Raw genomic sequence first — 26,632 nt, 5'->3', positions numbered from 1 at the left:
AAATGCCGAGAAATTCCACTCCCAGTCCCAGAACTATTGGTTCTGACGGAAAAGGCAAGGCATACAGTGACAACTTCCGGTTTGGTTGCTATGGCAGCGCGTAGTGCGGGCTTGCCAACAGCGACTCGCTTTAGATGAGATTGCGGGTTCGCTGGCACTCGGGGACCAAGGAACCCGGTGGATGAAACTGTCACTGCGGGGGACATGGCTGCAAGGCAGATTAAAGATGGAGAATACACTGCGACAATCTACAAACTGGTGAGGAGGCGCTTTTGCCGCGTTATAATGTTGCGGGTGGGGGTGCGCGATGCTGAGTGCCAGCCTGGCGCAGACAGTAATTTTCCCTTATGAAAATCACTTGGCCCCGTCTAAACTTTCAGAACATTAGATTTCCTATAAACTTGAACGCTGAAGCTGCTTGTTAGTGTCCCAAGGGCCCCATTTACCTCCCCAGCTATTAGTAGTGGCGCTTTCAGCTTCTTCGATAGCGGATATGTAGGGTACATCTTGGCAGGGAATTGGTTTTATGGAAATGAATCCTAGTTACCAAGCAGTCCTTCTTTAGTCCATATATTACGGTGACATTTTCTGGTTATAAGCCTCTGTTTCCGGCTAGTTTTGGTTCTGGAAATGTCTCTTTTGACCAAATGTTAGTTATACCCTTTCCTTTTATACTGTCATTAACTTTGAAATACTATAAATGTCAAATGTTTGTGCTAAAACACATCCCAATAATAGGTAACCACAGCTTATAAGGTGTGCTATGGGAGGCATTGATTATCTCACCCCTTCAGATCATTCAGATGCAGTAAAGATTTTTTTAAATCATTTATACCTACATGATACTGTAGTCCTTTGTGGAGATAAAAGACTGAAGCTGTGGTAGAACCAGCACAGTTTTAGTTTTCACATTAAAAGTGACCTAAACCCAGTGGGAAGAAATTGCTAAAAGTTTAATAAGTCTCAACTTGAATATTTAAAACCGTTTCAGGCACTAAAATTACAGTGGTTAAAAGGGACATTAACTTTCCTCAGCTATTAGACTACAGATTCTAGAATGTTCCACCATATTTTAAAGGGCTAAAAAAAATGCTTATAACTGTAGTTGTACTTTGCCAGAAAAGTCTGTCACCTTTTCTACATAAAATATAGAAAGGCTACTATTTTATTTCTCTTTCCTTTTTTTTTTTTTTTTTTAAATGTCAATTTTTATTGTTTAGTAATACAAAAACCAAAACATTCAAATAGCCATAGTTTCCAGGTCTACAGATTGTTCATGAGAGCCATTGGAAGAAGTGTAGTTACAAAGTGGTACAGGGAAGATTTGTTCAGATTTGTTTTGAGTACCCCTAACTTCTGAGGTAAGATTTATAAGGTTCGGGAGGGTTAAGCCTCCAGGGCTCTATGAAGCAGTCAGCTTTCCCCAGGCCATTCTTGGTGATTTAATTTCCTTTTAATACAATACGAATAATAAAAGTAATAAATTGTATGTATTAGTTTAGTGAAGATGAAAGGCTACCAACAGCGGATTTGTTTAACTTCTGGTGTTCCCTTCTTTCAGATTAAAGAAGCAAGATATGGAGAAGCTATTCAGATTCTTAGCAATGAACTTCAGAAGCAATATAGGGTAATGTAATTTTTGTTAAATATAAAACTAATGAACAAAGGCAAATGTATGTGCTTTATTTATGCTTTAAATTGCAGAACATATAAAACTGCTATATTCCTTATGAAACCAGTGAATCAGTGCAGTTAAACCCAAGGCAAGTCAGTTAACCAGGACTGTATCTGTAATTTTTGCCTGAATTTAAGAGGATTAAATCATTAACATAATGATAAACCATAAGAGCAAAGACACAGAGTCATGCCGTTTGCAGCATGCCGATAAGTTGTTGCAGCTTTTTAAAAAAAGTCACAGCAACTTATCGCCCAATGTGTCTTCGCCCTTAGGTAGCTGATGACTGTCATGCGTGACCTCTAATTTGACACACCTAAGCAGAATTTCTGTAAAACAGGGCAGAGCAATCTGAGTTTTATGTGACAGATAACAGGAATTCAGCTTCAGGATTTTTTTTTAAGGTGAGGACCCTGGTCCTGCAACCTATAGTAAATCCTCAATTAGTATTTATTGGCCTAGTACAGACCATACTGTTTATATTCAGTTGGCATTCTAGGGATATCCGAGTTACACCTGTGTATGATTCTTTCTTTCTTTAATTTGGGAAGGTAATATCCCACTTCCCTCACAGTGGCTGTAAAGGAGAAATAAACATTCCAGACAACCCTTACAGGTTAGATTGGCCTTGAAATAGAAAAGTCACTCTTTCCCTAACAAATTATTTTATTATATCTGCTATACTTCTGCAAAAGCTAGTTTTCTCACAATAAGAGCTACATCTTAAACCTCTCTAACTCCCATCTCTACGCCGTGGTCTGCAATGAGTACATGCAAAGAACAATCTCTTTCCATGTGTCAGTGGTAGGAGGGAAGAAGGAGATATGTCCCAGCATAACAGCCCAGCAAGCCCCAACTTGAACTGATACGAAAGACATGTTTGTTGAACCCTACTGTCTATGGTTATTTTTCCATTCAAATTCTAAATGTATGTAGCTGCTGGGAGGATCAGTGCTGAAGGAAACTTTCAGCTGAGGATTTAGAAAGACAATGTTAAAGGACATGTCAATCCAAAAAATAATTTTTTGCCTCATAAAAGAAAACATAATTCTAAGCAGCTTTTCAATATGGATTTATTAAACATTATTAAAGTGTTTTAAAAGTTTTTTGTAAATGTAATTGCTATTAAAAGCGCTTAACTCCTTTTTATGATTTTTTAAACAATGTTACAAAAGCTAGTCTTCTCCAGCATGACAGGTCTGTTAGTCTGCTGGTTTGTGCTACATTGTGTTTCAGAACACAACATAAGCTACAATTACAATCAGTAGTGATTTGGTCTGAAGTATATTCTAATGGTATGGACTTTTATTGCAGTCCCGAGCTGGCCTTTCCCTTCTGGGCTACTGTTACTATCAGATACAAGATTTTGTGAATGCTGCAGACTGCTATGAACAGCTGATCCAGATCACTCCTGAAGTGGAAGAATATAAATTGTACTATGCACAGTCCCTGTATAAGGCTTGCATGTATCCAGAGGCCATGAAGGCAACATTTGCTTTAGACAGTTCTGCCTATCAAAGCAAGGTAAGAAAATTACATAAATTCCACTATCCAAGTGAAATGTGGGAAAAAATAAAATATGTAAGACAAATATATTAAAATAAACAGGCATTTAGTCTCTTGGATTGGTGGTGTTGGGAGCAAATGCTTAAGAAGTCAGATACTATTAAAATTTGCACTGTACATAGTTACATAGTTACATAGGGTTGAAAAAAGACCATTGTCCATCAAGTTCAACCCATCCGAGTAAACCCAGCACACAACCTATACTAACCAATCTATACACTCACATACATAAACTATATATATATACAACCAGTAATACTAACTGTAGATATTAGTATCACAATAGCCTTGGATATTCTGCTTGTTCAAAAACTCATCCAGGCCCCTCTTAAAGGCATTAACAGAGTCTGCCATTACCACATCACTAGGAAGGGCATTCCATAGCCTCACTGCCCTCACCGTGAAAAACCACCTACGCTGCTTCAAATGGAAGCTCTGTTCCTCTAATCTATAGGGGTGACCTCTGGTGCGCTGACAGCTGGCAAATGTTTGTGTTTATTTGAATTTGGATACAAAGCATTGGTTAAAGGTTTCTCTTTAGAGAGTGGATAGACACTGTATAGTGTCTTCCATAACAGTTCCCTTACAACTTAGAGAAACTCAATTTTGAGTGCTAGTTGTGTAGTCTATTGCTAAATTTAGTGCAGGTATAGGACCCATTATCCAGAATGCTCGGAACCAAGGGTATTCCAGATAAGGGGTCTTTCCATAATTTGGATCTCAATACCTTAAGTCTGCTAAAAAATCAATAAACCATTAATTAAACCCAATAGGATTGTTTTGCATCCAATAAGGATTAATTATATCTTAGTTGGAATCAATTGCAAGGTTCTGTTTTATTTCTACATAGAAAAAGGAAATCAGTTTTAAAATTCTGAATTATTTGATTAAAATGGAGTCTATGGGAGACGGGCATTCCGTAATTCAGAGCTTTCTGGATAACGGGTTTCCGGATAAGGGGTCCAATACCTGTATAACAATTGTTGTGTTCATATAATAGCATTGCTGAAGCATTTCCAGTTATGTTAACTGTCTGTTTCAAATATTTGAAATACGTATATATGAATATTTTGTATATTTTAGATGTTGAAATTACAAGCTTCCATCAGATATGGAGAAGAAGATATTTCTGGAGCTAAGGTAAAAGGAATAGAACCACATGTTTAGGTGGCATTAATCATAATGGTTTTTCTAAATAAGGTGTGCCTGGTAAAATAACATAATTTCTAAATAAAATGGGCTTATATATTATGAACAAGTAGATGATGATATCACCTAGTCGTATGACTAAATATGGCCATACAATGGGGCTGACTTTTTGGTTATCTGGCCCTGTGTTACATGAGAGGAACAGTCACATATTATGTGACTGGACCATTCACATTGGCAGAGAAACCATTACATTTGCATCGAGCAAGAAGAAGTCTCAGATCAGACTGTCTGCCAGCCTTCCATAACATTGCAGACTGGTGTGTCAAAACTGTCAACAGAGGTGCTACACATCATTCGATGGTAGTTAAGTTGATTTTGCCCTATGGCATTTAAAAGCCTTTCATTCATGCATAAATCATGTATTATTAAATGCTTTTGTTGATATGCTGTGGGTACACAATAATTAAAAACGGCCAGCCTGAATAAAACAAGTAATAATTAAATGGGTTATTATCTCAATGGAAATCATATGGTAAACAAACCACTTGTGCTCTGTGGATATTGACTCTGAACATTTGGTGATGCAGTAACGGAATGAAGATAAATATATCTGGCTATATTTTAATGTATTAGAGGCATATATGGGTTGAACAAACTCTAGGGCATGTTTGTAATGCTATCATTACAATAAATGGCTAGGGTAATTATAGTTAATTTTTCTTCAGTCAACCTTTTCCTTTGTTTTTAAGCTGTTTTGTATGCTGTGCCTTCTACTTTGATGTCAATAAGTTAATTATAGAATTACATTTTGTGTTTATAAGGTACATTTCATAAAGGTATTATTTGAATGGGCACATAATTTTCTAGATTTTATTTCTATGTTTTCCAGAGTTTAGTAGAGCAGATGCCATCAGAAGACCCAGAAAGTGAAATTAATATGGGGTGTTTACTGTATAAGGAAGGACATTATGAAGAAGCCTGCAAAAAGTTCATTACAGCAATGCAAGTGATGGGCTATAAACAAGGTAAATATTTTTCACCTAAAGTACTTACTAAAGATAAATGCACCTACCACGAATCAGTTAATAAAAGATATAATCATACAAAAATAATGCAAAAGGCTAAGTACAAGCTAGTGGGTAAACTGCAGATTGTGACAATAATACAAGGATTAAAGTGTTATAAGGAAAATCTACAGGTGTCTATACTATAAAAAAGGCAAAGTAGTTCGTGAGTCAAGTAGTAAAGAAGTTTCAAAGCATTCACATATAGTAGAAAGCCACAAAGTGGTTTTACCAAAGTGTGGATATTCAGTATCTACAGTCTTGACAACATGGCAACTAGGCGTCATTTGAAGGATGCAGTCAATAGATTCAGAGACTAGAGGCTTAGTCTGTTTCCAATATTATACTGTTGTGGGGCATCAACTACCCTGCAACCATGCTCACAGTTTTGCAACAAAAGAAGCCTGGAGGTTGCAAGGGGTGTGCTAATTAACATGTAATGTGGCTGCTGGACCTGAGTAGCTCACCAGCCCTGTTCCCAAACAAATAGCTTATATTTCTTTAAAGCTTTACTTGCCCTTTAAAAAGGCAAAGTAGTTATTTATATGTATGATTTCATTTATGCTTCAAAAAGGGCAGGTTTTTTTTTTCTTTATATTTTAGAAAATCTGCTCAGGGAAAAATAAGTCTGTAATTCTAAGAATTCTTTTGCAATTGCATTTAGAAATAATTTGCTCACCATTAAAAAAAAAATTGTTGTTAATGTATATTGGAAGGTAGCTTGGAATTACATATTCTTTCAGTATGAAAAAATCAGTTTTTGTGTGATGGACACACAATAAAATTATTATGTTTGTTCTCCTTATCCTTCTTTAATGTGCGGTGGAAATGAATCAAAGTATTAACAGAGCTGGCTAAAAATCAGATATTGCTTATTGATATGTTTGTCATTCTAATTTATGTTTTTTTTTGTATCTTTTTATCACAGATTTATCCTACAACATTGCCTTGTGTTACTATAGTATGAAACAGTATGCTCCTGCCTTAAAGCACATTGCTGATATCATTGAACGAGGAATCCGGGAGCATCCTGGTAATTTTATATTATGATTTGTATGCTGCATCAATGTGTTCCCCCTAAACTCACCGTTAGATGAGTTAAACTGGCCATAATTTTAGCTGTTTTGATCCCTCCCTTCCGACTGCAAACAGGAAACTTGAAGTCTATAGTCCCCTCCAGCCTATTGTAGGGGATGGGGCCATGAATGTGAGTTTGTATACATTGTGTTAGTCCCTAGGCAGTCCCAGGTTGATTGAATGCCGGAGAGACGGGATTCGGATAAGGAGAACGCATTTGCGTCATGGTAATTTATTGAAGTCGGTCCATAGCTGAAGCACACACATCCTAAGAACCATGTGAATTCATGTTGCGGGTAATTTGTTGGTCTGAGCATTCTAGACTCAAAATGCCAAGGTGATTGCCAAGGTGTCCGATATATAGAATAGTGGCAACATTGTATGAAGTCAGAATTGTAACTAGGTATCGTTTAACCAAAGTTCAAGTGAGGTATGGGAAAGCAGCTACAATATAACGGATTTCACCTGGGGCTAAAAAAAACATACTGTTACTAAAAAAAAGACATTAATTTGTATACACAGTAACAGAGCAATGTAACTACTTGCCTCCAGTACTAACACTATGAATTTAGCATAAACCGATTTGAGATTTGCAGGTACTTCAAATATATTTAAAATCTTTCATTTTCTTTCTTTTTCTATATTTTAACTCTGTTTTTAATAGCCAAAATAAAGTTTGATTTTAAAAAAGGTGTACCAAGAAATTGTGTTCTGTAAAAATAAAAATAAAACTTCGAATTCACACAATGAGCACCCAGTGAACTATTGTGCGGGGTTACCTTTTTGAATTTGCATTACTGTGTTGGGGAAGATATCTCTGTCTTTTCTTGTGCTTCGTCTTTTTATTAACACAAAAGTTGGTATAATGATAACCCCAAGTCAGCACCCCCAACAAACACACTTTCAGTGAGAGAATGTGCTCCCCTTTGCATTTGGTTTATATCTCAAATCTTGCTATCATCCCCTCCATTGACCTTTTGGCCAGTCTATTCTGTTGCATCGTGATGTTATTTGCAAAGGATACTGAAAAAAATGCACAGGAGTTCTAATTAAAACAAGTACACCCTTAAAGTATGTGACTTAACCACTGGCATCTAGTCCTAGATTAGTGTCTGACTTTAGAGCCTGACACTTGTTTTAATTAGAACTCCTGTGCATTTTTTTTTTTAGATTTGGGATTATTTCTTAATAATTTTCTTAATATATTGCAGCAGATTTGTTATTGATTTAGGGTCTGTTCCACACCTACTGACCAAAAACAGTGACTAACAAATAAATGATTCTAAGCTTTGTAAATACCCAAAATTAACTTCTGTGCTCTTGCAGGACGCTGGTAAAGAGTGACTGGAGATTTTTAAAGGCTTAGCTTTTTTCAAGCTCTCTGTATACCCACATTATGGGGCTGATTTACTTACCCACGAACGGGTCGAATGGAGTCCGATTGCGTTTTTTTCGTAATGATCGGTACTTTGCGATTTTTTCGTATGTTTTGCGATTTTTTCGGATTCTTTAAGAATTTTTCGGATCCAATACGATTTTTGCGTAAAAACGCGAGTTTTCCTATCCATTACGAAAGGTGCGTAAAAAGTTGCGCATTTTGCGTAGCGTTAAAACTTACGCGAAAAGTTGCGCATTTTTCGTAGCGTTAAGTTTTAACGCTACGAAAAATGCGCAACTTTTCGCGTAAGTTTTAACGCTACGCAAAATGCGCAACTTTTTACGCAACTTTCGTAATGGATACGAAAAACTTGCGTTTTTACGCAAAAATCGTATTGGTAACGAAAAATTCGTACAGAATCCGAAAAAATCGCAAAACATACGAAAAAGTCGCAAAATGTTCGTTTTCAAGTCGGAACTTTTCCAATTCGGGTCGGATTCGTGGGTTAGTAAATCAGCCCCTATGTAAGACCTGCAGAGTAAATGTTTATAGAGATGTTAGATTGTACACTAACAGGTCCTAAAATAAACCGTTAATAGTATTTTTTAATGCAGGTCTTGCAGAAGATAAATATGAGAGTACCTAAATAGAAAGATAAGTAATAACAAGTAATAATAAAATTGTAGCCTCACAGAACAGTTGTTGTTTTTTTTTGCTTGGGCCAATGACCTCCATTTTGAAAGCTGTAAAGAGGCAGAGAAAGAAGGCAAAATAAAATATAAAATGAAGACCTCAGATCTTAAATATTTATGCTTTTGAATTGTTTATGTTTTTTTAGAGCTTGGTGTTGGTATGACAACAGAAGGCATTGAAGTTCGAAGTGTGGGAAACACTCTTGTACTCCATGAAACGGCACTTATTGAAGCATTTAACCTTAAAGCTGCCATTGAATACCAGTTAAAGAATTGTAGGTTTTATTCTTTTTTAGATATCACACCCAAATACACACAGTATTAAAACTGTTAAATATATATATAGTCTATATAGTCTTGTGGGGGCCACAAAATGTCAAAACCAAAAGATATGTATGAGAAAAAAGGCAACCTTTAGAAATCAAGCTATTGGAAGTGCTACAACTTATAGTATTGCTCATAAATCTGAACTGTATGAGAGATGCTAGGATGTGTAGTTTTGTAATGGAACAAATACTGAAGGCTATCATTCCAAAATATTTCTAATAATTACAACAGAGAAGATTGTGTTCATTATTGTTACACAGAACATTAAGTTAATTTCATGTCATTTTGCTTTTGTATATAAATTTGAGGACTGGAATAGATTTATATAATGCATTCTGTTTTCTGAGAATTCTTTAATAGATTCCATAATTCTTGCAAGCATTACCAGATGGCTTTGTAGTTGCTAGAAATGTATAAATCATATGAAGCACTGCATTATAAAATATATGCTTATGTTATTTTGTTGATTTTTAAGATGAAGCAGCCCAAGAAGCCCTGACAGACATGCCCCCAAGGTCTGAAGAGGTAGGATTTCCAGCATATTGCAAAGTTAACATATGCCTATGGCTCATAAAGCTCTAGGAGTGGTCTATAAAACTGTCAAAAAAGTGAATGTAGATTTCTTTTATTTCTGTTCCTTTTTTCATTGGTATGGAAGATTATTTGAGTCGCTGAGTGATATGTCATGCTAGCCATGGATCAAAACCAGAAAAAATAAGCATTACCTATTGGCTAACTTAGTTGCTACATATATGGCTTAAAGTAGTTTTTATGTATGTATACTAGGACAGTTATTTAGATTTTTTTAAGTAGTGCTTACTGTCACAAATAATTAATAAAGCCCCAAGCAATTTCTTTGTGTAAAGTTATTTCCTTTTTCATGTACTCTGAATTTCCCTAGGCTTTTATTGTCTGGGTGCCCTGGTCTGGCCAGCTCCCTCCTGTAGACTTTACATGCATTGACCAGAACTGATTGCACAAATCCTCATAGACGACAATAAAGGATGGCGGTGACCTTCAGTTGAAGTCTTCTGGAATGCATTTATAGGAGGCCAGGAGAACTATTTATATTTATACAGAGTGTTTGAGAAATCATACAGCAGCCCTATGTGATTAAGTGAACTTATTAGGGATCCTTTGCAAAGACCTGGGGAAGAATGCATTTATAGGAGGCAAGGAGATCTATTTATATTTATACAGAGTGTTTGAGAAATCATACAGCAGCCCTGTGTGATTATGTGAACTTATTAGAAATCCTTTACAAAGACCTGGTGTCCCCCTAAGGGACACAATAGTCCAATCCTTTGTGCTCATTCAGGCAGTGCTTCTTTCCTGGCCTGGCTATGCTGATGACCTATTACTATATACAACAATTTCTCTGGGTTGGGCCACAGTTCTTCAGGATTCTTACAATGCCATTATATTACAATTAAATGACTTTAAAGTGGGTTATAAGGAAGCTTGTGTCCAGCCTGCCAGAGAGACAGTGGTTGCCCAGGCAAGTGTAAAATCTCAGTCTGAGTCTGTAGTACTTTCACAGAAACTTGCTGAAATAAATCAAATAGTTTAAATATATATATTTAGCTCTTAATATTTGCATTAAACATATGCAAAGGAAAAATAAAAAGGTAAAAGCGCAACTTTATATACATTCTATTTTATATGTCATATAGTATTTTTTAATTTAATTATATCATTTGTTACAGGAACTTGATCCAGTTACTCTTCATAATCAAGCCTTGATGAATATGGATACTAAGCCCACTGAAGGGTTTGAGAAACTTCAGTTCTTGCTTCAGCAGAATCCTTTTCCCCCAGAGACCTTTGGCAATCTTTTACTTTTATACTGTAAATACGAGGTATTTATACCTTTAAAAATACCTAAATACCTGGAAACGAAAAGGCCAATACTCTGTATATAAAATAAATGCTGCCATTTATATGTTTTTTTAAAAAACAAATATTAGATTAGATTGCGACTGAATAAAGGTAGAATACAGTAGGAACTGATAGCTTAATAAAAATGTCTACATACTGAGGCAGTACAATTCTAAGGGGCTGATTTATGGATGTTCAAATTCTAATTTTTACTGCAATTCAGATTTTTTTTAATTTTCACAAATTCAGATTATGGTTTAAAACACTTGAATGTTCATTTTTTTGAGCGCACCAAAACTTGAAAAATACGAATGTAAAACTGCCTTCTAAAAGCTGGTGAGTTCATGTAGAAGTCAATAGGAGTTGTCCTAGTCAAAATTTTTCAATTAGAATTTTTCACATTTTTTTGAGAGTTTGCAGACCCATTGAAAATAGTGAGCGGAATACAAACTCAGTGCATTCAAGTTTTTTTGCATGTTTTAATTGGATCAGGTTGTTATATTTAAAATTTTTAATAAATAAGCAAAAATTTGAGTTTGGTAAAATTTTGAGTTTATTTGAATTAAGAAAAAACTCACAGATTAAATTTTGATACATACATCTCTCTGACATTTTGCAGTAGATATTTTTTGTTTATTTGCTGTGGTTTTCCAATTTTTTAATATCTTTTGTTATGCTGGTCTAGTGATTGAAATTGAAAGTATTATTATTAGAATTGGTGGTCTTAAAATCATTGCAACCAAAATTGAAATTACTAGGAGGGGGCCTTTAAACGAAAATAAGCAATAAAAAACAAGAATAATACCGCAACTGAAGCCTCAGAAACATTTTAGAAACATATTTTGGGATTGTCTGGGTCAGCATTTTTACCTGTGGGGTGAAATAAACCAGAATAAAAGGACTGATTATTCAAAACCCATTAAATATAAAGACCGGTTATACAGTTGCTTAAAATACTTTAAGCTAATTTACTAAAAGTTAATGTAAAGCTAAACTTCTACTTTAAAGCAATTTACTTTGGTTTTAAAACTTTTGCAACACAGTCATACTGATAAAATGTTAGCTTTGTTAGAAGGTTTCATATAAGTTTGTTTTCTTTCCAGTATTTTGATCTTGCAGCAGATGTCCTGGCTGAAAATGCTCATCTCACCTATAAATTTCTCACACCAGTAAGTTCAACAAATAGTTGATTTTTATTTTAATGTCCCCTGCACTGTTAACTTTGATTAATGGTTTAGCTGTGGGCAGAGCTTACTTTTCATAATCTCCTGAAAATATTTTCTCCCCCAGCAATAATGTAAATTAAAGTTTTTGCAAAGTAGCCCCTAAATTTCCATGGAGTGCCCTGTGTAAATGCACTGCAGTCACCCCAATGCTACTCTTCAGCTATTACTGCCTTTCACAAAGTTCCCTGTCTGCCCACTCCAGACGAAAGTTTGCTAGTCTGCTAATTGTGTAGGTGTGCTGTGGTAATGTATAAGTAGTAAACTGAAGGTATTCTGTGCCAGACATTTGTAATTTACTAAGATTTTGTTCTTATACCACCTTTGCAAATGGCCCAGTGTTTATAACGTAAAATGTAACTATAAAGTAATAGAATGTTTTTTTTAATGTACTTCTTACTCAGTTCAGTGCAACCCGTTGACTAAGTTAAAGTAGGGGTACAAAGTTATACGGGTTCTACTTTGTTTCACATATTTTCATACGGAAATTATATTTTTTTACCATCAGGATGTGTCTGTTTTTTTAACCACTTTTTTCCTTTTGATTTGTTTGACTTGTTTTTCAGTATTTGTATGATTTTCTGGATGCCATGATAACCTGCCAGACTGCACCTGAAGAGGTATTCCTGCTTATGCACCTGTAGAACAAAAAAAGACTAATGAAAGCTCTAATTGTTTTTAGTGACACCTAGGGGCACATTTACTAACCCACGAACGGGCCGAATGCGTCCGATTGCGTTTTTTTCGTAATGATCGGTAATTTTGTGATTTTTTTCGGCGTCTTTACGATTTTTGCGTAAAAACGCGAGTTTTTCGTAGCCATTACGAAAGTTGCGCAAAGTCGCGATTTTTTCGTAGCATTAAAACTTGCGCGAAACGTCGCGCCTTTTAAGTTTTAACGCTACGAAAAAGGCACGACTTTGCACGCAAGTGTTAACGCTACGAAAAAATCGCGACTTTGCGCAACTTTCGTAATGGCTACGAAAAACTCGCGTTTTTACGCAAAAATCGTAAAGACGCCGAAAAACTCGCGTTGTTACGCAAAAATCGTAAAGACGCCGAAAAAATCGCAAAAAATACGAAAAAGTCGCAAAATGTTCGTTTCCAATCGGAATTTTTCCAATTCGGATTCGAAATCGTGTCTTAGCAAATCAGCCCCTAACTGTGTATAAATTATAAGGATATTTTTTTGCTTCACTTAAAGCTATTGCTCTGCATGAACCAGTGGCTTGACATGCTAAAAGTCATAATTTGCAAGGATTTTAATTTGTTGTATTTTCTTTAGGCTTTTTTCAAGCTTGATGAACTAGCTGGAATGCTTACCGAACAAATGAGAAAGTTAACAAAACAGGTGTGGATTATTACATTTATAGTATGCAAAAAGAAGCTTGAAGTAATTGGGGCCATTATAAAAAAGAAACTGCATTATGATATGATGTAGAGTACTAAAGTAAGAATCCATCTCTATAAGCTTATATGAAGACCACACAAAAGTAATGGCACAACATTCTGTTTAACTGTAGATGTTAGGAACTCACTTTAAGCAGAAGTAGTAGAGTTTATAGATTCTTATACACTGTTCAGTAATGGCTGTCAACTTGGTCACTTTTCAGTCGGTATTTATTCACCCATGTATGGGTCCAAAATGCTTTAGCTTAGGTGGGAAAAACTTGTAGTAGGCTTTGTAACTCACTGATATACTAAGGTTAATTGTCACTTCTACCGATCAAAAATTGGGGGGGTTGATACAAAAAGATACGCAGGTGTTTACCTTTGAAAATACTTTTTTCAATTCAGTTAGTTTCAGATAATAAACCATAGGGCTGTTTAATAAGTCCTCACATACAGCAAAACTATAACTGATATTACTGTATCTCTGTACTATGATTACGAAGTTGGGTAAAAAAAAGACCCCAGTGCACGTATATTGACATTTATATACAGACCTATCTGCACACTCACATATGTAAATTATATATAATAGTACTAAGAGCTAATCGTAGATCTTAACATGCATAGATGACAAGTATGCTGTAAATTTGGTGAGCATCCCTCATATTCCAGTTTCGTCCATGTTTTGTGCCTCAGAGATAACACATGGGTTTATGCTGGATATGCATACTTTATTCATGCAGTTAAAGGCAAATATAAACTTAATATCCTTAAGTCACCCACCTTTTTAGCTTCTCATGACTGTGTTATAAAGTGTGATCTGCTAGTTCCTTAATTATTTTTATTGAGATAGGAGCTGTATTTGATATATTATAATTACAAGAGTATTCATTTATAAGTGAACACTTAAAATGTTTATCATGTCTCTTTGTTATCTTGTTAGAAACTTTGCAGTTTGTTAACATGTATGCATGAGTGAAAAATGTATCTTTCTCTATTAATTATGATTACTTTCAAAAGGTGCAAGAGGCACGACATAACAGGGATGATGAGGCTGTAAAGAAAGCTGTAAATGAATATGATGAAACGTTGGAAAAGTAAGAGCACAATTTATTATTATTTTGATCTTTACAAAAATATTTGTTTCAGAGTACGGAAGCCTTGAGAAATGTAAACACCTATTAACATATAAAATATTACAGTCTATGAGTGACGGAACTAACTGACGACCATGTAATAAAAATCACTAGGTCTTACACATGCCAAGTTATAAGAGTCTAAGTGGTATCTTCATCAATATCTATTGATGTTAGAAGTGCCCTTAACGAGGTAAATGGAATCCGTTTCCTTTGACCATTTATAAATAAAATTAATTTTTAACATTTATAAATAGATCCTTCTTTCTGTTAAATTACTGCTTAGGAAGTTGTATTGTAGTTACAGTGTTACATTATGTTATTAATAAATCCCTGTTTTAAATTTTACTACCGTACTATAATATTTACCGTATTGTTCTGTACTGTGCCACTCAACGCAACATGAAATAATTTCATTAGTTTCAATCCCCCAGTAATTCTAATAGCTAAACTGCTCCTAATCTTCAAAAAAATCAGGCACCCACTTGGCACCCCTAGTGGTTTTACCTGTAGTTCTTCTTTAAAGTGGCAAACTAGTAGTCCATTTTTGACAAATGCATGATTATGTATCATGTGTAGTTATATGTTTTCACCTTGAATAACAATCTTTTACATATCGTACATGCTTGCAAAGTCTAATTTAAATTTAAACGTATATGCTAATTATCTCAATTATTTACATGGTTTCACCTTAAAATCCTTTTCTCAGGTATATTCCTGTCTTAATGGCACAGGCTAAAATTTACTGGAACATGGAGAACTACCAGATGGTGGAAAAAATCTTCCGTAAATCAGTGGAGTTTTGCAATGAGCATGATATCTGGAAACTGAATGTGGCTCATGTTCTCTTCATGCAAGATAACAAATACAAGGAGGCTATTGGCTTTTATGAGCCCATTGTTAAAAAACACTATGATAATGTAAGTAAAATTACATAAATACATTAAAATTATTCTGGTTCATGAAACTTGATACATCTGTTAAGTACCGGTACATGTGTCTAAAGTTGAAGAAAATAAGTAGGCACCATTTAAAGTAAAAAAAAAAATGCAATCATTAATTTTATTAAACTATGTACACTGTGTTGTGCTCTTTGTATATCACTGCAGGCCTCTGCACTCCATGTTGGCAGAGGATACAGGCTACAATGAGACCCTGTTCTCTCCAGCTGCCCTGTGGCAGGCAATAGGGCCTGCAACCCTTAATGCTGCCCTCTGCACCGAGTGCTGAGTTTTTAACCAGGGATTCAGTTTACAGTGAAGCATTTCCAGGGGCTTAAGAGAGCACAAAAGTGTACGATCTTGTGCCTCTTCGTGAGCCCTGGGAAGTTGTTAATCACCCTTTTTGGGTACTAAATTGTAAAGGGCTTTTAATTAGTACACCAGCGTTGACCAACAGGGAGGCATACACTACATTTTATAGCTTGATTGTATCATGTGGCATATCAAATAATGGTTTCACTACATGGAAAATGTTGGACAGCACTGCCGTCCAGAAGATTTAGACAGATACAAGATGTTTAGTAATAAAAAAAACCTAAAATTGCTAGAGATCATTCACGTTTTTAAAAAAAAAAAAAAAATGAAATATACATAAAATTGACCATGACTGCTTTGGGTCGTCTTTGATGTCCAGGGCTAATTACTTACATATGCAAAATTTTAATTACGGAATACAATTTTCTCAGAAAAAGCTGTGACATGTCCCTGATTTATTATTGACCTACACCAAGGGAATTGGTTGGGAAAAGCCTTGTGTCTTGTCTCCCTGTGATCGTCACAACTAATCAAACTTTAAATGTTATAATTAGAAAAACATTGTGCTGGATGAAATCTAGGTACCCCAAATTACCCATTTTATGTAAATATGCCTATAACAGTTATACCATAGGTTTATTGCCAGGTCAGAACTTTTAACTTAAAGTTGTTCTTCTTTCTTGACTATCCACAGTTTATTTTCTTCCTATTTTTATAAGAATGTACCAAAAAAAAAAAATTAAATCCTGGAACAAATTTAAATCCTATGGGAGTTACTGCTGAGCCAGCAATTTCTCTTGAACTTGGAAGGTGGAATCAGACAGTCCTTTAGGGAGTATGTTTATCTTCCTGTGATGTCTTAGTAATCTGATTGTCCACTTGCTGCATGAAATAGATAGACATATATCTACAAAATGTTCTATTTTCACTTTAGAATAGTAAGTATTGCTTCTCTGCATGATTTTTCTTATGTGCATTGTAGCTTGGACAATGTGACATACAAGAATGCCCTTGCAAGAGAAAAGTTTCGGTAACAGAGTTTTTGTTTTGCATTTTTTTTTGCAATAAATGGTTTTATTGCTTTTGTTTTGGGACTGCTTGGCATTGGACACATGTTTGTTATACAGAAATCCTCTTGCACTGCCTGCTTGTTTGTACAGCGACTTGCTGCTTTACTCTCAGACCAGCAATCTTCACTGCATTATTTAACTACCTGTATTGCTAGCGAACACACAGCTTTCCCTCATTTATCTATAATGGCTTTACCATTGCAGCAATTCTGGCATATATTTAACAATGCAATATTTGAAGAAATTTTGCTTTAATAATAGATGTAACTGTAAAACTGGCCACATGTTTATTTTCTATTTGATCATTTGACCAAGGTGGCAGCTTATTTATCACAATGAAGATTCTAGTCTGTGAATGCTGCTCTTTGGCTTTTTTATTTTCCTGTTGTTTCCTAAATGTTGGGGTTTTTATGTAGAAATACAGTTATATAAGCAACAAACAGTTCTAAAATTGGCCTTAATCAGTTTACCGGCTTCTGCTCAAATATTAGGTAGCCATTTAGACAGTGCTTACTTAGTTAATCCCTTACTTTATCCTGGGAGACCATATCTAGTAATGAAAAACTGTCAGTTGTAGAGGGCGATAGTTGATGCATGATGCTGACAGATGATTGAGCCTGCTATCTAATTGTTTGGTTGGAGACAACATACCAAAGCTTTTGATGAATTGACCCAGGGCAAGGAAAATGACAATAAATATAAAATGTATATTTGCTGTTTTTGCAAAAAAAATAATTTTAAATTAGGTTTGTGTTAGTCTTGTGTACCGTATGCAGAGATTGATTACACACAAGTGTCCAGATACATGTGCAATGCCACCTGTTGTACAAAGCAGGTACAATAGTGTGATTGCTTTGTAAAGAAATTAACCACATACTGGGTAACTTTCACACTATCATAGACGCCAATCCGGCCCAAAACCTGGGTTTTTCTGCCTGCTCCATCCAGGCCACGCCCCTTGATCATGCTTCCTAGTAAAATGCTCTAGTGCTACTGACTCGCACTGTCCCACCACACCAAGGGAGGTGATTTGTCAATGGTCCTTTTAGTATAATAAAGTTCAGAACACATAGAAGTATAACTGCATTGCTAAGTTTAATGGCACCACAACACCGCAATAATAAATGAAAGTGCCGTCTTGATATTTAGGGTGATGGTAGATGGGGAGATTTGTGGAAACTCTGGGCAACTTTAGAAAATAAAGCACCGGGTATGTTTACCCACTAGTGATTTACTTTATTGCCGGTGGGAAAGCATTACTGGGAGATTTGTAGCCTGCAGTAGCGCATTTTTAACCACAGGCAACAAATCTCCCACACATAATTCCTCCAGAATCTGCCATCATGCTTAATTCCTCCAGAACACAGTAGCATAAATACTGACTACCTTCTTTCTCTCTCATTTCATGCTTTCTCTCCTTCCCTTGCTTCCCAATTCCCAATTATTTTTCCCTTGTAGTTGCTCCCTTTCCATTACTCCTAGTTTCTCCTTATTCCTTCTGGACATCCCCAGTCACCTCACCTTTAACACACAGATTCTTGCGCCCCTCACCTTAGTGTTGCAGTCATTTTTTTATTTTGCCTAGCTCCAGCTTGTGTTATTTTTCATATTAATTTCTTCCAAAAGAATTGTCCACAGTGTGAACTTACTGAATGTCACTGACAACCACACAGTATCTTATAAGAGGGGATGTGCTTCACAAAACAGAGCCTAAAAGCTCTAACTGGGCGCCTAAACTTGACAGGGCACACCACAGCATTTCTTCCTGAACTCTGCTTGCCAATATCTTTCCCACCTTCCTTCTTTCCCTGCTACAGGAGAGAGATGGTTCCTGAGTAAACTACATTTAATATTTTTATATAAGTATTTTAGTAAAAGCATTAACATTAATTTGAAGAGAGTGCTCATTATATGTGTGTCAGTTTGGGTATGTATTGCTCTGTGTACAAAGTATGAGCTACAGCAAGCTTCAGAACTTACTACCTCGGTTTTAGGTGTCTGAAGTAGGGTTGGCAGTTGCCACCAACCAAAGTCCAATTTTCACACGACCTATCCAGTTCAGAACTGCTCATCTAGATTTCAGCTTTATGAAACCCTGACAACTACAATACAGTAGCTCTGAATGCTGGCCAATCCCGACCTGCCACATAATTGTTTCTCCCTCTGACATCATTACCCCACCCATCTATTCAGACTATCTACCCCTCCCCTATAATGTCACTGTCCCGATTCTCTGTAGTCAGAAGTGCAGAGATTAAGGGCCAAAAACAGAAGAAACAGACACTCGATTTGGATCCAGGCCTAAACATAAGTCTAGTAACTACAGATGGACCACAACAGATAGCAAATAGCATTCATTTTAATGTAAAAACTGGGACAAATTTCTGGATCAAATGTGCCATCAGTAAATTGTTGTGTTTTCTCATCATCTATACCAGAATAGAGATAGAATGGGTGCTACTACAAATGTTGTGAAAATATCACATATCAGCCAGTAAGATAAATATTATTGTAACATACAATGTTGCTTTTGATTTATGTCTAACGTTGCAGTTGTTTTGTTCCAGATATTAAATGTCAGTGCAGCTGTTCTGGCTAATCTGTGTGTTTCCTACATCATGACGAGTCAAAATGAGGAGGTAGGTTTCAAATCTGTATAAGAAAGCAAGTTATTCAAATTACCACAAAAACAATAAAAAAAATCTCTTCAACTGCCCTTAATTTTCAATTTGCATAGTTTTTGAATTATTTGTCACCTTCTTCTGCCTCTTGCCAGTTTTTAAACAGGGTCACTGGCCATGGTAGGCAAAATCTATTGCACTGTGAAGCTGCAATTTCATTGTTATTGGCTACAATTATATTTCAGTCTCTCATTGAAACCTTTGTTTGGTTGCTATGATAAATTGAAGCCTAGCAATGAGATGAGCTGAAATTCTAAATTGAAGAGCTGATAAACAAAAAGCTAAAGCATTCAAAAATCATAAAAAATGAAGACAAACTTCAGATTGCCTCAGAATATCACTGTCATCATTTTAAAATTAATTTAAAGGGGACCTGTAACCCTAAGAAATAATTCCAAATTATTTTCTATTGTGTTTGTCACTTACACTATATAAATAATATAAATAATTTCCTTCAGTCCTGGAATTATCATAGCAAGTATGCGCACCATTTTGTGGACACTGTTATGAAGGCAAGCTTTGTGTCACCCCAAAATCATGTTTATGTGCCAAAATGAGGGACCTAAAGCACATGCCTCTTCACTGGCTAAACAACTAGATGGCGAGGAGGGAGAGGGCAATTAAGTGCTGAAGGAAATTGAAAGTAATTGTCTGCCCCGCCTCTATGCCTATGGCAGGCATTATATGATTGACAGCTGGGTTTTTTAAATGCATTTGTAATGGGTAAGGATGTGTTAATAAAATAAAGAATTTGGGTTTCGTATTTCATTTGAAAAGGACTTTTATTATACAGTTTTTGATGTCTGGGTGACAGGTCACCTTAAAAGGTAAACTGCCATTTTTTAAGGTTATAAACATCATGTTAGCTACTGTACACTTAAGAAGCAAAAGCATTGTTAAGAAGAATCCTTAAAGTCTACTTCTGTCAGAGATAGAGAGGGCCCTGCCCAAAAGAGCTTACAGTTGAAAAAGAAAAGAGGTATAAGGCACAATGTGTGGGTAAAGCCCAGAAATTTGAGTTAAAGCAACACAACTGTGGAAGGAATATATCCACTTTAGTATTTGTCTGTTGCTCCACAATGGTCTAAAATCTAAAATATTTTAATTTACCATTATACCAGGCGTAAATGGCATAGTGCTTTTATATTAGCTATGCTCTCCACTTAAGGACCTATCCATTGTAACTGCAGTAGTAGCCCTGCGGGAATAAATTAGAAGGTTGTGGCTGTAGAGGGAAGGCAAAATATGCAGGATGAACCGGTAATACTATCACATAAGCTTTTTTGAAACACAGCAAATGGAAACTAAATAAATTTTTCCTTTTTTTTTTTTACTCACACTTACTTTGATCTCTTCTGTGCCTTGCCTCATTGTGTGCATCACAGGACAGATCTAAAGGAAACATGGAAAGGTAATATTTATAACCTTGCATGATGGTATCATGGCGTCAGTGCCATAGTTTAGAGGTTCCCTGGTTAACAATATATTATTTAGTATACAGAAAGCACCACAATAAAGAATGTAATCTTTGTGCTGTATCCTAAATAAACTGATGTAATTATTGTTTTGTTTAGGCTGAAGAACTCATGCGGAAGATTGAAAAAGAAGAGGAACAGATAGCTTATGAAAACCCTGATAAAAAGATCTACCATCTTTGTATTGTTAATCTAGTTATTGGGTAAGCCTTATTGTGAAAAATCGACTTTTTAGAAATTCTTTACACTTTAGACACAGAGTTTTCCTGTCCATGGAACTGTTTTTAATACTCTGTTTATAGACCCAAACTGAGATCTCTTTGCATTTTCATTAATTAAGAGGTTGTAAGCATTTAGGTTGTTATTTACAGAGACCCCTGAAGCAAGTTTAAGAGCACTAAGGGTTGCAAATAAATCCAATGCAGGTGCTGGCCTTTCCGCCTGCCATAGGACTCCATTGCAGCATGCTTCCACCGGTGCCAGCTCACACTTGCATGTAAGGTTTGCTAGTTGGGGGTTAAGAGGGTGAATGAATGTGTGCCCCTCCAGCCCTTCATAAATAGAGTGCTTTCAAACATAGTAGCACTCTATAATTTTTAAAATGCAGGTCACAAGGTGCATAAAACTTTGCAAATTGCTATTTTGCTATTTACTCCCTGCACTGAATTGGAAATGACCCCTTTAGAGTTAGAGTTATCTATTAGAGTTAGAGTTATCTGCTAAATATTTCAGTACCACGTAATCATCAGAGTTAAAGGCAGAGATCGGTGTAATAAAGATTATTCATATTATCCTGCTGAGTTTTGTTAGCCCAAGAATATCTGTTTGTGATACCAAATGAAGGGAGGAAACACAGATACCCTCTCCTATTTTAGAACTGTATTCTGATTATTCTGTTTCTGCAGATTATTCTGTTTCTTAATTTTCCTTGCTTCAGAGGAATACATATTCCATGTACTGGTATTGGTCTGTATGAGATACAAGAAGATTTGGTGGGTTGGTTCCTGCTGCAGCATTGCTTGCTTTTACACTTGTTAAGCCAAATTTTAGTCACAGGTGTATGATATAAAAATGTCTATGCCCATGCCAAGCTAAACTCTGTACCACTCCAACAACAGGCTTTGGTTTTTCTGACCTTATATACTTATTTCACTTGTCTTTAACAGAACACTTTACTGTGCAAAAGGAAATTATGAATTTGGCATTTCTCGAGTTATCAAAAGTTTGGAGCCGTATAACAAAAAGGCAAGTTAAATGCATACGAACCAGACAATTACACTCTGCATAAATTATTGTTATTTATGTGTACGTTATGATATTTTGCAAATTCATAATTTGGTCCAATTGTATTTATTAATTTGGCACATGCTGCTGTTTCCTTCTTTGGACAGTTCCTTTTGAAGGGTTAGTGATGTAGAAATGTTGCCTACACTGCTTTAGGATGGACTGAGTGTACAGCATTTGTACCACCTACACTGACTTCCAGATTCCATTAACATTGGTGACTGAGTAACACATGCAGGACCTACACATCCATCCTACACATCTTTACCTGTTTTTCTACAAATCCTTAATTTAAGACAAAATCACACATTACCAGGCATGAAGCAGTTGATAAATAATATAATATACAACAGAAATTTAAATTGCTAACAACCAATAAAAGAATTTCAGGCAGGATATCTTTATGGATAATTAGCAAATGAGGCTTAGCAGCAGTTGTACCTGTTAGCAAGTCATAGAAACCTAAACTAATAGTGCTCTTGAGGGTTGGTATTAGCTTCCACTGCTGTTGGCAAACAGCTATTAAACTGCTTGTACTTGCAACTACTAAAACCAGCCATCAGCACTACATATGTGTGTGTATTTATATACTGTACTAACTACACTATTCTCATTTGTGTTCCAGCTGGGAACAGACACATGGTATCACGCAAAAAGATGCTTCCTTTCCTTGCTGGAAAATATGTCAAAACACATGATCATGCTGCGTGACGATGTTATAGCGGAATGCTTACAGTTCTTGGAACACTGTGAGAGTAAGTTATGACATTAATAGGTGGCAACTTTAGATTTAACTAACAGTTGCCCAATTCCTGTAAGATTTCATTGTTGCTTTAGATCATTGCTCAGGGGCAAATTTGATCCATATTACATATGACCTATTAATTGGTTTTCTGTGCTGTTTCCTTAAAGGAGATCTCCACCCAAAAACTACTTTTTGCAGAATGAAAGAAAATGTAGTTCTAAGCAAGATTCCTATTAAAGAATTTATAAATGACTTTTAACATTAACAATAAATGATGAATGTGTAACTGAAAGTTCCTTAGATACATATTCTTTCATCATGCAATAATAAGTTTTTGGATATAAGGTATTGCTTATTTTTTTTTTTTACCATACTGTTTTGTTTGTCTACACATATGGGTGGGTTCTGCCATATTTCTTGCCTTAGTAGAGGTTTTCGCCTTGGCTTTAAGAGATAATGGTTTATTTACCACAGCCTTGGATTCAGGTGCAAGAGCAACCTACAGGAACACTAACACCCAAAAATCAAAATGCTTTAAAGTAGGGATGCACAGAATCCAGATTTTTGGATTCGGCCAAACCCCTGAAACTGTAAGGGATTTGGCTGAATACCAAACCAAATCTGAATTCTAATCCGCATATGCGTAGCGCAAGGATAAACTTTTTCCACTTCCGTGTTAAAAAGGACAAGGAAAGGGTATGAATGAGTTTATATCTTTATAAAGCCATACCTATAGTAATGCTGCCTTTGCCATTCCACTCTGTATGAAGCCTGTTTTTAGTTCAGTCCCTGCAATTTCTGCAAAACCGCTATCTTCAGTATGCAAAATACCCACAATGCATGTCATTTTTGTCAAGACCAAGACCAGCAGTTATGTGTAGAATGGTGAAGGATCACCATTACATTACATAACTTCATGAGCTCACCTACTGCTTCAGAAGAATGGCAGCAGCGTAGTTGCCATGGTGACGTGCATAGCTGAAGAAGAAAGATGCACCGAGCGGCAAGTCCTTATTACTGAGTCCTGCCTTGAGCATCTTTTACTGCAGCTCCTGCCTCCTACAGTCTAGCGTGCAAGCTTCATATATAGGCGCGCATCCAGGGTGAGGCACAAATGCGCATGCACATTTTATTTGTTGGCACCATGTTGGTGACATCATTCACATGCAGGTGGCGCCTGCAACTAAGGGAGGTGGAAGGTATGTTTAAAACGGTGATACTCAAGACAGGAGCTGTATTTTTTAAAAACAAAAGTAAGCGATCAGGTACACACAAAGGACCACTTTCATAAAGTAATAAATTGATTAGCAGCTTTTTATTGTTCTTTAACATGACAGAAAGTTATGTGATTTCTTTGGATTCGGTTCAGCCAGGACCGTGGATTCGGCCGAATCCTGCCGGAAAAAGCAGAATCCTGGCCGAATACCCAACCGAATCCTGGATTCAGTGCATCCCTACTTGAAAGTAATTAAAATATAATATACTTTTGCCCTGCTCTGGTAAAAGTTATGTGTTTGCTTCAGAAACCCTATTATAGTTTATATAAATAAACTGCTGTGTAGCTACAGGGGCAGCCATTCGAGCTTGAAAAAGGAGAAAAGTCACAGACTACATAGCAGATAACAAATAAGTTCTGTAGCATGCAGTGGCGATATCTGTTATCTGCTCTGTAACCTGTGCCTTTTTTTCCCAAGTTGAATGTCTGCCCCATAGCTACACATCAGCTTATTTATATAAACTATAGTAGCAAACACACAACTTCAAATGCATCTAATTTTCATGCCCAAAACAGCCTCTACTTGTGTTTTCAGTTAAATACAGTGGGGGGCTGGCAGGGTGGGTGGAGAAACTGCCTCTTCTGACATTTAGTCATTTTATATTTGAATTTTGTATTAAAGTTTATGCAGAATGTTTCAGATAATACAAAAAGTGCAGTAATCCCCACTCATTTTATAAAGGATTAATGGCACCCCAGAGCTTAGGTGTTGGCCTGCTTCAGTTCTAGTACATTTCTTTACAAGCAACACATAATGATTTGGGATTCTGACAAATTAAACTTCTTCTCATACTTTTTTTTGTAATTTTGCTTTCTGTCTAGTTTATGGCAGAAACATTCCTGCTGTAATCGAGCAGCCACTAGAAGAAGAGAGAATGCATATCGGAAAGAATACAGTCACCTATGAATCCAGGCAGCTTAAAGCATTGCTCTATGAGATAACCTCTTGGAATTTGTAATTGTATCTCCCATATTTCCTGTCTTATAATTAATTTCCACACACATTGTGCTCCTTTTATTTTTATGTCTTCAAATAATATTTATAAATATTGTATTCATTTACTAGTGTTGTGATAAAGTTTTTTTTATTTAAAATCAAAACTGGCTTTTTTAACATAAACCAATAAGAAATGGTTGTATTTTAATTTAACTTTAAAGAAAATGTACTACATAGAGAATTATTTTTTTCTCCTTTACCACAGTACAGGTATGGAATCTATTATCTGGAATGCATGGGAATCTGGCGCCTAAACTGCACTATTTATATCATTATGAAGTTGTGTGGTATTAGCTAGCAAAAACTGCAGTTCTCTTAGTGTGCCTGATCACAACATAGAGACTGATAAAGGACCGGTAGGGATGATTCTTATTGAAAAAATCTCTTGCATTTGTAATTGTTTAAAATTATTTTCATTTATATATTGGCAGCAAGTTGTGCAGTGCAGCACAATCATTTATACCAGGGGATTTACATAAATTAAATAAGGGTTACAGACTAAAAATAGGATCCTACTCACAAGAGCTTACATTCTAGAGGCCTACTTAGGAGAGCTAGGGGACTGGAAGGAGTTAGGTTTAGGGAACGCATACATCCCTATTAATGCTCTTAATGTAGTACATACACTGATGATCATGTCGCAGAAGAGTTCTGTTTTGTAACATATTCTTTACTGTATATTTAGAAAAACTGACCAGCTGGTGGCAATGTTGTTGCAAAATTCATTATACAGGTATAGTATCTATTATACAGAATGCTTAGGACCTGGCATTTTCCAGATATATGTGTTATTTGGATCACCATGCCTTATTACTCCTTAAAATAATTTTAAACATTAAATAAATGTGTGTTTTGCCACCAATATGGTTGAATGCAATTAATTCTGGAAAAATAGTACCAGCCTTCCTATATTTTTCTCTTTCCTCCCTATTAATGATAGCATTAATTTTATTAGCTAGGGAGGCATAATTTTTGCATCCTGGGAAAAAAAGGGAAGGGATCACCAACGAGTCGGAATTGAATCAGTGCCCTCTGGATAGTTGCTATCCTTTATAATCCGTTGCTCTACCACTGAGCTCTGAAGGGATCACCAAGTGCAACTGTCTCAGACAGGCTTCTAACTAGGACCTATTTGCATATTAAACAGCAGCTCCCTACTTCTGGAGAAAAAAAAACCCAAGATGGCCATGCATTTCACAGTTATCTATTTTTGTAGTAATTATACTCGTATGTCTGGTGTTAAAATGCCCATTTTATTCAGTGATTAAACTAGCTCATTTGTGGTTAA

At 35.9% G+C, this 26,632-nt stretch overlaps 1 protein-coding gene across 2 annotated transcripts; it reads left to right on the top strand.

The window, feature by feature from the left end:
• The first annotated feature begins 3 nt into the window (after positions 1–3).
• ttc30a (tetratricopeptide repeat domain 30a) lies at positions 4–26,632 on the top strand. Of its 2 annotated transcripts, XM_031903171.1 has the most exons (20): positions 4–258; positions 1,562–1,627; positions 2,990–3,199; positions 4,325–4,381; positions 5,283–5,418; positions 6,386–6,490; positions 8,751–8,879; positions 9,407–9,456; positions 10,638–10,790; positions 11,913–11,978; positions 12,599–12,652; positions 13,318–13,383; positions 14,445–14,521; positions 15,270–15,480; positions 16,799–16,846; positions 19,454–19,525; positions 21,142–21,245; positions 22,209–22,287; positions 22,952–23,081; positions 25,170–26,632. In XM_031903171.1, exons 1-20 carry the CDS (start codon positions 205–207, stop codon positions 25,304–25,306), a joined length of 2,004 nt encoding a protein of 667 aa, XP_031759031.1. In that variant the 5' UTR covers positions 4–204; the 3' UTR covers positions 25,307–26,632.

The sequence above is a fragment of the Xenopus tropicalis genome, chromosome 6, assembly GCF_000004195.4.
Source record: "Xenopus tropicalis strain Nigerian chromosome 6, UCB_Xtro_10.0, whole genome shotgun sequence".
Taxonomy (NCBI): Eukaryota; Metazoa; Chordata; class Amphibia; order Anura; family Pipidae; genus Xenopus; species Xenopus tropicalis.
Note: the sequence above shows the minus strand (reverse complement) of the source record. Positions and strands in the feature narration are given on the sequence as shown.

Bases quoted from the DNA above. Each gene is read 5' to 3' on its own strand.
- ttc30a (XM_031903171.1), top strand. From the start codon at position 205: ATGGCTGCAAGGCAGATTAAAGATGGAGAATACACTGCGACAATCTAC. The intron at 259-1,561 runs GTGAGGAGGCGC...CCCTTCTTTCAG, and splicing joins CTGCGACAATCTACAAACTG to ATTAAAGAAGCAAGATATGG. The intron at 15,481-16,798 runs GTAAGTAAAATT...TGTGCATTGTAG, and splicing joins TTAAAAAACACTATGATAAT to CTTGGACAATGTGACATACA.